The sequence below is a fragment of the Dipodomys spectabilis genome, unplaced genomic scaffold, assembly GCF_019054845.1.
Source record: "Dipodomys spectabilis isolate Male_0828 unplaced genomic scaffold, ASM1905484v1 ptg000174l, whole genome shotgun sequence".
In the NCBI taxonomy this organism is placed as follows: domain Eukaryota; kingdom Metazoa; phylum Chordata; class Mammalia; order Rodentia; family Heteromyidae; genus Dipodomys; species Dipodomys spectabilis.
Window position 1 is genome coordinate 4,889,618 of NW_024870851.1, and position 12,378 is coordinate 4,901,995.

Sequence of the window (12,378 nt, forward strand, 5' to 3'; positions counted from 1 at the left end):
TGTGTTCTGCCCTTTTTTCCTCATCTGAATTTACTCTTATATACTGAATATGTATGTACAGTAGAAAATTAACAAGAAAAAATTTAGGTGAATTTTTTTCCCAGTAAGGGGGCTTGAATTCAGGGACTTCTACCTACTTGGTTTGCTTGCTCAGTTGGTGTTCTACCACTTGAGCCACACCCCAGACTAGCTTTTTGTTAGTTATTTTGGAGGTGCAGTCTCTTGGACTTTTCAACCCTGGACTGGCTTGGAACTGTGATCTTCTGGATTTCAGCATACTGAGTACAGGATTACAGTTATGAGTCACCCTCACTAGCCAGTCAAGAATTTAAAGGGTGGATTATTATCAGATTTCTAATCCACTTAAAGTCAAATTCTGTAAATATGAACTTACAGAAAATGTAAAAGGTCTGTTTCCCTTGAAGTTTATGTGTGTGTATGTGTGTGTGTGTGTGTGTGTGTGTGTGTGTGTGTGTGTGTATGCATATGCATGCATGTACACATGGATGTCAGTACAGGGGCTTGAACTCAGGACCTCACACACTCATTCAGTTCTGTCCTTCATGACTGGCTCTCTTAACACTTGAGTCATATTTCCAGTACAGCTTTTTTGCTGGTTAATTGAATAGTGTTGACTTTTCTGCCCGGGCTGGCTTTGAACCAAGTCTCAGACCCTTGAGTAGCTAAGTTACAGATGTGAGTCACCCTTGATCTATACTTAATTTTTAAAGTTACAAAACAGGAAGTGTTATTTTCTAATAATCAATAACTACATTTACATCCAAGCATTGTTGGACTCTGGTCCTGAAAAGAAATTTGTCTTAATAATAAAAAAGTTTACATATTAAAACTGTAATTTTACATTATGTTAACTTATTTTCTGTAGACACCAGAGAAGAAACAATCGGAATCATCCAGGGGAAGAAAGAGAAAAGCAGAAAACCAGAATGAAAGTAGTCAGGGTAAGCACAGAAATATCTTCCTTCAGAGACAAGTAGGCATTTACAGTGAGCTATTTTGATTTTTAATCAGTATTCTAATTGTTTAAAATATGATTTCATGTTTTTGTGTATTCTATAGCTCTTCTGTGACTTCTGCATTTTTTCTTATATGAATTATGATATTGAAATGGCTTCTTGATTTTAAATAGAAACTTTTAACTATCACTGTAAAACAAGTACCCAAACTTTCTTAAAACAACATATATGGGTGGTGTGGCATGCTCCTGTAATTCTAATTATGCTGAAGGCATAAGTAGGAGAGTTTTGATATGAGACCTTATGCCAAAACATGAAACCTTATTTGAAAAATAATTAAAGCAAGAAAGACCTAGCAAGCATGAAGCCCTGTGTTCAAACCTCACTACCTTGAAAAAAAACTACACAAAAATAATTTGGAAGTGTCTGTTTTTCTTTATATCCATTTCTTATATAACTCCCTTTTGTGGTAAGTGCTAAGAAAATAACTTTGATTAGATCATAAAAATTTTAAAATAATAGACAACAGATAGTAGTTTAATGTGGTCACTCAAAATGAAATATGCTAAATTAGGCTCCTAAATATTATATAATTATTTTATTCATAATATTACATGCTTTGGAGCCAATGTTTAGCTGTAAGATGGAACATGAGCCCATGGTTTATCAGTTTACATATGGTACTGGAATCATGAAATATACTTGTGTCAGCTGTTTTTATTAAGAGAAAAGGTGGTTATAGGCTTTTTCTTGATGTGTTGGGCCTTTTCTCTAATTCTTTAGTGCTTTGCACCTCACTTTGATCTGAGTGCCATTTTATCTTAGTATAGCTTCTCCAAGTTGTAGTTAGTGGACTAATAACTTACTTATAAAGATGAATCAAAAGTACAGTTCTTCCCACAGCAGATTAAGAAAAACTCAAAATGGCCCAAAATGGTATGAAGACTTTGGAGTTAGTTGAGCCAACCTTTCTTTAAGATCTTATGGAGGTTTTTTGTTTATTTGTTTGTTTGTTTTGCTGCTGTTGTTTGGGGTGTTTTGTTTTGTTTTTTACTCAGTTCTGTCATCCATGGATCTGTCTGATTTTCTTCTAATTTAGCATGGTTGCCTAAATTGGATTTACTTTTTTCTACTTCTTTACTAAATATCTGTTTTAGAGAGAAGTTAGTTTACTGTTTGTTTTCTTTCCTCCCAGGAGTGAGCTTCTTCAAGTCAAGTCAAACAAAACTCTTTATTGAATCGATTACCAGGTCATATTTCATTCCAAGACTAGTACTGTCCAACATAAGTAGCATTGTCCTTACATAATATGGGCCCATTCTGCCAAACTCCATATGAAATAGAATGCCTTCCCCTTAAAAAATATAAGCAGTGTGTTGAAAGCTTGATACCTGATGAGGACGGAAAAGAGAACTGGGAGTGTGGGCTGGAAAGGAGCCAGCTTCCTCTGAAACTATATGTCCTGTGTATGGAAAGGGGTTCAACATTGAGTGGGGTGCCATGTGACTTATCTCCAATTAACCACCAAAAAGCTGAAAGTAGAACTGTGTCTCAAGTGGTAGAGTACCAGCCTTGAGCAAAAAGAAGCTCTAGGATAGCACTCAGGCCCTGAATTCAAGCCCCTAGGACTGGTACCCCCCCCCCCCAAAAAAAAAGGGGGGACAAAAGAAGCAACATACTTTCCAGGACTGAGGTGTGGCTCATGGTAGAGCACTTGCCAAGCAAAGGCAAAGCTCTGATCTAAAACCCCAGTACTACCAAAAAACAAAAGTAAAACACATTTTCTAATTATAATATTGATAGTAAGTATGTTGTCAGTTTCATAAAGATTGTCTTGGTTTATATTAGTCAATCTGGTTTTTCTTGCCATGAATGAATATTTGTCACTTGTCTTTTATTTCTTATGCATTGATTGATTTTCTAAAATGAGAAGATATTAAGCTGGGCACCGGTGGTTCACACTTGGAATCCTAGCTAGTCAGGAGGCTGAGATCTGAGGATTGCGGTTCAAAGCCAGCCTGGACAGGAATGTCCGTGAGACCCTTATCTTCAATTAGCCACCAGAAAACCAGAAGTGGCACTGTGGCTCAAGTGGTAGAGCACTAGCCTTGAGCTGAAGAGCTGTGAGACAGTGGCCAGGCCCAGAGTTCAAGCCCCACGACCAAAGAGAAACAAAAACTAAAACTAAACAATATTAATGTTTTTAAAACAGGGATCCCTTTCCTGAAAGCATTACTCATTATTGCAGTATGTACTTAGCATGAATGAGGCCCTAGATTCATTCAATTGCCAGGCCTCCTTTCTCTAACAAAACAAATGCTCAATGAAATTCTTATTTAAAAAAATTTTTGTTGTTGTTGTTAAAACGGTGATATAGAGAGAGATTGCAGTTATGTAAGTCAGGTAAAGAGTACAGTTCTTTTTGGACAGTTTCACCCCTTCCCTCACTCCATGAGATTCTTAATGTCATTATCTAATTTTGCAGTTATTGGGACTTCGGTTTAATTAAAATGGAATTTGATGGAATTTTTAAAATGTGACTTGTTTAAAGACTATTAATATTTTAATGGCCATCAGACCCTACTAAAATGTATGATTTTTAAATTAAATAGTGACTTTACGTGCATTTAGGAAATTGTTTGGCACATTCTTTTTTCTCATGTAATATGTGGTAGATAATTATAACTGGCTTTTAAATCTATACAACTTTTTTTTATATTTTAGGAAAAAGTATTGGGGGACGTGGCCACAAAATTAGTGACTATTTTGAAGTAAGTCATTAAGGATTATTTCTAGTTATTAATTCAGTATAATTCGTCTATGAGCTGAAACTAGTTTCTTTAGTACATGATCCACTTTTGAGCAGAGCTTTGGTACTGTGTGATATTCTAAGAACATTAAAGTTTACTGCTATATTGGTATGACACATCATAATTTTCAAACTTCTTTCTCACATAATTATAACTACTCACAATATAGGCAAAAGTGGTACTGTGGCTCAAGTGGTAGAGCACTTACCTTGAGCTGAAGAGCTCAGGGACAGCGCCCAGGCCCAGAGTTCAAGCCCTATGACCAACCAAAAAAAAAAAAAAAAACAATTTAGGCAAATTAGTGTTTCTGTTTAACAGGTGATGAAACTGAGGAAGAAAGGTAGAAAGTAGCCTCCATAGAGGCACTCAATGGTAGAACAAAGAATGGAACTTACCAAGTCTCTCTGCTCGCTAGTAACAGTACAGACTTTATTGTATGAATGGGAACATTGAACTGATAGAGATGTGAATCTAAAAATCTCTGGGAAAGTGACTCATTTAGTCTTCTACATAGAAATATTTTAAGTAGAAACAAATGTTACTATTGAAACAATCAGTGTAATCTGTTCCATTGAAAAATGCTTATAATTTGCTTTCTGAGAGTGAGAATAGGATGTGCTGATTAGGGGAACATCTGTGTTAAAATAAAAACTTCTTTTAGTATTCCATGCATTACTTTCTAAGGTAAAATGTTTTCTCACCACCAATTACCAGGCTCCCATTAGTTGCAGTTAGTCACTCAATGCTGAGATCATTAAAAAACAAAAAAAACTTTTGTTAAATCTAGGATTGAAATAAATATCTCTTGAATGCCTACTATGCCCTGTACATTGTGTTAGCACTACAGATAAAATAAGTGAGATAAGGTTGTTAGGTTGCAGGTTTAGTAAACCCACTAAGTAAGCTTTCCTCAAAGCTAAGTGACTAAATTTAGAAAAGTTATATGGACAGTAAACTATACACCCAGAAGAAACCATTATCAACAAATTGTTCTCTATTCTTGATATAAAAACATAAGATTGACGCTATGAACAGATTAATTGGTTTCTCTTCATATACACCTAAGTCATGAACTTTGGAAGAAAGAATTGATTTCTTCGAAGGTTTTATGCTGTTAAAGGGAAAAGACTTGTTGTATATAATTATTTTCTATAGTGCTGTGAACATATAGATGTCTATTAGATATTGTAAATGATTCTATTTTACGATAGTTGATTCACAGGTAAATATTTTCAAATTTATTGAGTTTGGGGACTATATTGATTTAAAAAACAGAAATGTATAAAGCTTTGAGGGAAGAAATAAAACATGTTCATACCTTTGGGGTAATTCATTACTTTCTGTAATAAATTATAACACAATAACAAGCTATAATAACTAGACTATAAAGTGATTTTAAGATATACTCTTGTCACTTTCTTATGATTAATAGTCCCTTGTTAGTTTAGGTTTGGGTTCTAATTGACCTTCCTAACCATTTATTTATTTATTTATTTATTTTTGGGTCTGGTCGTGGGGCCTGAACTCTGGGCCTGGGCACTGTCCCTCAGCTCTTCAGCTCAAGGCTAGCACTCTACCACTTGAGCCACAGCACCACTTCCGGCTTTTTTTTTCTTTTTTGCTTATGTGGTGCTGAGGAATCGAACCCAGGGCCTCATGCATGCAAGGCAAGTGCTCTACCACTGAGCCACCTTCCCAGCCCCCTTCCTAACCATTTAAATACCAACTTGGTCTGATTTTTAAATAAGATCTGTTTAGGATTAGGGATGTATGTCAGTGGTGGAGTGTTTGTCTGACATGAGTTTAGGTCCTATGTTTGATTCCCCAGCACCACAAATAAAGCAAGGTACATTTAAATTGATTGCTTAATGCTGTGTTTAAACTAATCTAAGCTAGCTTTAATAAACAGTAGTTTTCTTTTTCTTTCTGACAGTATCAAGGTGGAAATGGCTCAAGTCCAGTAAGAGGCATACCTCCTGCAATCCGTTCTCCTCAAAACTCACATTCCACTCCTTCCTCATCTGTAAGTTTTTTACCTTTCAAGTTTTCATGCAGATTCTTTGTCTAAAAAGTTAAGTACTTATAGTTTATTGTTTTATTGAATTAGTATATGAATTAGTATTTGTACTCTTGTTTTTGTTATTTTGTTTGTGTGTTTTTTCTGGGCACTATTGTAGTTTGGAACTTGGGACTTTGCACTTGCTAAGTATGTAGATAATGTACCACTTCCAGATTTTTTTTCTTTTTATACACTGGACCATGATCCTCATATTTTTTGTACGTGTGTTTGTTTTTGGCAGTATTGCAACCTGGGACTTTGTACTTGCTAGGCAGGTATTCTGTCAGTGAGCCCTGCAAGTCTTTTCTTTGCACCCAATCAAGATCCTCTTAGTTTATGCTTTCCTGCTGTAACTGGGATGACCGGTGTGAAACATATGCCCAGAATCTTTGGTTGAAATGGAATGTGGACTAGTCTAGAACCACTGATGCACCTAGTCTCGGCCTCCAACAGAACTATGATGACAAGACTTCACTATGCCCAGTTATTTATTAGTTGAAAAGGGAGTCTTGAGAATTTTTTGCCTGGGTTGGCTTCAAATGAAGAGCCTCCTGATTTCAGCTTCCCAAGTTGCTAAGATTATAGGAGTATTTGTTTGTTTGTTTTAATCATTTCTGAGCTGGGTGCTGGTGGCTCATTCCTATAATCCCAGCTACTCAGGAGCTGAGATCTGAGGATTGTGATTCAAAGCCAGCCTTGGCCAAAAAATCTATTAGACTTTTTAATCACCAAAAATCAGACATAGAGCTGGTAGAGTGCTAGCTTTGAGCACAAAAGCTCAGGGACAGGGCCCAGGCCCTGAGTTCAAGTCTCAGGAGCTACACCAAAAAGAAAAATCTTTTCTGTGAAGCAAGTTAAATCTTTTTTAGTGACCTAATACTAGTAGAAATTTATTTTGGAAAGTGAGCTCCTTAAACTGAAGATTTTCTTGTGGAGGGGAAGGGAAAAAACAAATCGTTTAAATAGAGATACAGGTGGACCCATTGGAACAATGAGACGTACAAGTCATTATGTTGAAAAAGAACTTTACAACTTTGATCGGGAGGGGGGAGTGCTCGGGGCTTGAGGGGAGGATGGGATGGGAAGGGGAAACAAAGGAGGAGGCTACAATGCTTGATAAGAAATGTACTCACAGGGCTGGGAAGGTGGCTCAGTGGTAGAGCGCTTGCCTTGCATGCATGAGGCCCTGGGTTCGATTCCCCAGCACCATATAAGCAAAAAGAAAAAAAGCCGGAAGTGGCGCTGTGGCTCAAGTGGTAGAGCGCTAGCCTTGAGCTGAAGAGCTGAGGGACAGCGCCCAGGCCCTGAGTTCAAGGCCCAGGACTGGTTTAAAAAAAAAAAAAAGAAATGTACTCATTATCTTGCCCATGTAATTGTAACCCCTCTGTACAGTATTTTCACAATAAAAAAAAAAAACTGAAGATTTTCTAAATTAACTGTATATATACAAAAAGTATTGATTTTTTTTTCTGAACTTCAAAAAGTTTTACATAGAAGTTTCAATTTAAAATGTCTACGTAAGTGTCCAGTGCTTCTTGATTAGTTGCCCCTTCCATCATTCTCCTCATCTCTTCTGATTCCTCCACCCAGACTCATTTCACATTTTCTACTTCCTTTATCACAGACATATATATATATATATAGAGAGAGAGAGAGAGAGAGAGAGAGAGTATTGTGATTGTATTGTTTCCTATTCTCTTTTTCAGTAATTCATCCCCTTACCATAGCTTCTTGATAAACTTTTTGTTAAAGCTTTTTGCTTTTTCTTCTTTCTTTTTGCTGGTTCTAGGGCCTAAACCTAGGGCTTGGGCTCTGTCCCTGAGCTGCTTCTACTCAAGGCTAGTGCTCTACTACTTGAGCCACAGTCTTCAGGGTAGTTTATTGGAGAGGAAACTCTCATGATTTTCCTACCTGAGCTGGATTTAAACCACGATCCTCAGATCTCAGCCTCCTAAGTAGTTTAAGATTACAGACAGGAGCTACCGGTACCTGGCTAAAGTATTTCTTAAAAGAGTTTTGTTGAGCCCGTTGGAACAAAGATAAATAAATCCTCTTGTGTCAATTTGTAATTTATTTGTTGGTTCTGTTATCACACAAAAGACTCTTAAACATAGAATTAGTACTAGGCACAATAATGCATGCCAATAAATAGTAGTTAAATTCCTTCATCACAAAAATGTAACAAAAATCACTTCTGAGAGTACTAAAGAAAAAGAAAGCCAATAATTACAGAATTACAGAAATGCCTGTAATCCTAGCTGCTCAGGAGGCTGAGATCTGAGGACCGCAGTTCAAAGCCAGCCCAGGCAGGAAAGGCTATAAGACTCTTATTTCCAGGCTGGGAAGGTGGCTCAGTGGTAGAGTGCTGCTTACCTTGCATGCATGAGGCCCTAGGTTTGATTCCTCAGCACCACAGAAGCAAAAAGAAAAGCCAGGAGTGGCTCTGTGGCTCAAGTGGTAGAGCGCTAGCCTTGAGCTGAAGAGCTGAGGGACAGCCCCCAGGCCCAGAGTTCAGGTCCCACACCGGCCAAAAAAAAACAGAAAGAAAGAAAGACTGTTGAGTTTAACATGAAAGGATCTTTTTATTTATTTTTATTTATTTTCATTGTGTGAACTTCAGTATTTAACCAGAAAAATCAAGACTTTCAGTTAAGATGAGCTATAAACTTCTGAATTTAAAGTTACTCAAATTCTTATTATTCAAGTACTCTTATTTTCCTTATATTTTCTTGTACTCATTGTTGTATTTTATTTATTTTGTCCCTTAGGGTTCAGCACATTGCAGTGCACAGAATAATACATAAATCTCAACAGTAACTTTAATTTACACTGTTATTTAATGTTTTCAGTGAATATGTTTTTAAAGTAATGAGTAGACAAACCATAAAACTCATTAATAAGATGATTTCAGACTACTGTGCTCATGCATTGTTGTCCCTAGTACTAAACTTAATGTATTAAGAACTTGTATTTCCCTTTTGAACCATCATATCTGTTTATAGTACTTTCGTTTCGGAATAGTTATTTTGTTCTTTAATGCAAGATCTGTTTATGACACTTGATTGTAAGTTCTGTGAAGTCAAAGAATTAATGCTTATAAGTTTCACTGGGCCTTATGTAGTAAGTACTCACATAAACAAATAAATAATAGGCTTAAATAGAAGCTTGGGCACATTCAATTGCTGGTAATCAAAGCAATTGGGAATTGGAGTCAGGCCAGCCTACGCTACTAACAGAGACCCTTTCTCAAATAAGGACAAAGTTCAAAAAAGTCAATTAGCCAAGCGTTGGGGGCTCATGCCTGTAATCCCTAGTTACTCAGGAGGCTGAGGTACGAGGATTGCGGTTCAAAGCCAGCCTGGGCAGGAGAGTCTGTGAGACTCTCGAATAAACTACTAGAAAAACTGGAAGAGGCACTGTGGCTCAAGTGGTAGCATGCTCGCCTTGAGCCTGAAGTGCTGAGGGACAGTGCCCAGGCTCAGAGTTCTAGTGCCATGGTTGACCTCTCCCCACCCCAAAAAAAACAATCAAAAATCACTTTATGTTAATTATGTTGTAAGTCAGATATTAGAAGGTAATAATATTAGAAATAATATTAAGTACTAGTTGCTAAGTAGGAATCTTTCTGTTTGCTAAGATACAACTTTTTATATGTGTGTTTAATATTTGTTTATTTAGGTTCGACCGAATAGTCCTTCTCCTACAGCATTAGCTTTTGGGGACCACCCTGTTATACAACCAAAGCAGTTATCCTTTAAAATTACTCAGGTAAATGATACATTTTTCTATGACTATTAGGAACCCTTTATACTAAATAATCACCTTTATACTAAACAATTACAATAACATAAAGTAAGCCAATTTACTAAATAATAACAGCAAAAATGCATGCTCTCACTACTAAGTTACACCTACATTTTGTACCAAATTTATTCTTTAAAGTTTTAACGTGCAACAGTTTCTGGTTGACAATATTTGGGGCTGGGGATTGGGAAAATAGGCCTTTTTGCTTGACCACCTCGGCTCCCTGACTTATTTCTGTTGTACTTTATAAGGATAGTCTATTCCTTTGCAGAGTTGAAGAATCAGAGTAGTGTGTAGCAAAAAGCAGTGAATATATTGTTTTAATGGAACATCAGTATAATTTTTATTTGTAGCATTTATGCCTCTGAAGTTATTAAAGCTTAGAACTACATTAGGACTTTCAGATACTGTTCATATACATAAACTCATTTTTTCTTTCCTTTTTGAATTTGGGTAAAATATAGTTTTAAGTTTATATATGGCAATATATATTTTAAAAGATATTAAAGTAGCTTTTTTTCATTTAGACTGATCTCACAATGCTGAAATTAGCAGCATTAGAGAGTAATAAAAACCAGGACCTGGAAAAAAAAGAAGGTCGTATAGATGATTTGCTCAGGGTAAGTAATAAGTTGTGGGGGGGAAAAATCAAGTAAATTATTTGGGAGCAAACTATTGAAAAACTATTAACATGGAAAAACACTCTGTAGCTCGAAAAAAATAAACTTTTTCTGATAGCATAAGTACATGATTGAAAATACCAACTTTAAAATGAAAAGCAAGGCTGGGTTCAATGATACATACTATAATTCTAGCTTCTGGAAAGGAAGCAATCAGAAGATAATGTTTTCAGGCCAGTCTGGGTAAAAAGTTAACAAGATTCTATCTCAATAATTAAACTGTGTAACATAGTAGTATGCACCAGCCATGTGGAAAAGAGGATTGCTCTGGCAAAAAGAGACCCTTTCTGAAAAACAACCCAGTCAAAGGCTTAAAGGTGTGACTCAAGTGTTAGAGCACCTGCCTAGCAAATGTGAGGCCCTGAGTTTAAACCCCAATACCACCAAAACTGAGGCAGCTTGTGCTGCTTCTATTTAGGAATAAGAAAACTGAACTCAGATGACTCATAGCCATTGTTACATACAACAATATGGATATGAATGTCTAAAATATGTACATAAGTTTCATGTACTTTCTTGAAAATTTTTAAGTTAGTCATTGTTAAATTTAAAAAATTTAGTATCCATTTGAGTTTTTATAACTTTAAATGATAATAAATAGTTAATGGTTAATACTATTATCTCATGGTTAGTAGTAAGCTTTTTAAAATACACTCAAATATAGCCAGTGGCTCATGCCTGCAATCCCAGCTACTTTAGGGGGGTCAAGATCACAGTCAAAGATCACAGTTAGAAGCCAGCCTGGGTAAGAAACTTCATGAGACTCTTATCTCCACTTAAGCATCAAAAAGCAGAAGTGGAGCTATGGCTCAAGTGATAGAGCACTAGCTTGTGCAGAAAAGTTCAGGGACAATGCCCAGGCCCTGAGTTGAAGCTCAAAGACCAGCACAAGAATAAAATAAAAATTTATTTTAAAAAGTACACTCTCTCTCTCTCTCTCTCTCTCTCTCTCTTTTTCTCCCTCTCTTTTTCTCCCTCTCTCCTCTCTCCTTCTCTCTCCCTCTCTGTCCCTCTCCCCCCACCAGTGGCTCATGCCTGTAATCCTAGCTACTCGGGAGTCTGAGATCTGAGGATCACGGTTCAAAGCTAACCTGGGCAAGGAAAATCTGTGACTCTTCTCTCCAATTAACCACCAGAAAACCAGAAGTGGTGCTGTGGCTAAAGTGGTACAGTGCTTGCCTTGAGCTGAAGTGCTGAGGGACAGTGCCCAGGCCCAGAGTTCAAGCCTCACAATCGACAAAAAAATACACAGAGAAATATTTAATTTTATGGAAATGAGGTTTTAAAAAATTCTATAAAGTTGCCGGGTAGCTGTAGCTCACGCCTGTAATCCTAGCTACTCAGGAGGCTGAGATCTGAGGATGTGGTTCAAAGCCAGCCCAGGCAGGAAAGACCGTGAGACTCCTATCTCCAATAAACCACTAGAAAACTGGAAGTGGCGCTGTAGCTCAAGTGGTAGAGTGCTTGCCTTGAGCTGAAGAGCTGAGGGACAGCGCCCAAGCCTAGAGTTCAAGCCCCATGACCGACAAAAAAATAAAATAAAAATTCTATGAAGTCTATTATCTTTACCATGTATTCAAAATGTTACATTGTAGGCTAACTGTGATCTCAGACGACAAATAGATGATCAACAAAAATTACTTGAAAAATATAAAGAACGATTAAATAAATGTATATCAATGAGCAAGAAACTTCTTATTGAAAAGGTACGTTCAAAAAAAGAAAGGTAAACTCAAATTCATTTTATCTCTTTCCCTGTAAATTTCCCTTTTACTAGCCCCTTTTTGTCTTATATTCTTTTTTAAATTTAAAGGAATAAAACTCAATGATTTTTTTTTTCTCCTTTTTTTCTTTTTTTTTTTCAGAGTACGCAAGAAAAACTGTCAAGCAGAGAAAAGAGTATGCAAGATAGATTACGCCTTGGGCACTTTACAACAGTTAGACATGGCGCTTCATTTACTGAACAATGGACAGATGGCTTTGCTTTTCAGAATCTTGTTAAGTTAGTCATTGTTAAATTTTAAAATTTTAGTATCTGAGTTTTTATA

The 12,378-nt window shown here is 36.5% G+C and overlaps 1 protein-coding gene across 3 annotated transcripts in view; it reads left to right on the forward strand.

Annotated features, from left to right (window-relative positions):
* Positions 1-12,378, forward strand: part of Tlk1 (tousled like kinase 1) — a 116,769-nt gene that overhangs the window by 66,814 nt on the left and 37,577 nt on the right. For all 3 annotated transcript variants that reach the window (XM_042694050.1, XM_042694052.1, XM_042694051.1), the window contains 7 exons: positions 887-962; positions 3,702-3,748; positions 5,721-5,810; positions 9,525-9,614; positions 10,178-10,270; positions 11,926-12,036; positions 12,196-12,332. In XM_042694050.1, coding sequence (XP_042549984.1) covers positions 887-962; positions 3,702-3,748; positions 5,721-5,810; positions 9,525-9,614; positions 10,178-10,270; positions 11,926-12,036; positions 12,196-12,332 — 644 coding nt within the window. The remainder of the gene's footprint in view (positions 1-886; positions 963-3,701; positions 3,749-5,720; positions 5,811-9,524; positions 9,615-10,177; positions 10,271-11,925; positions 12,037-12,195; positions 12,333-12,378) is intronic.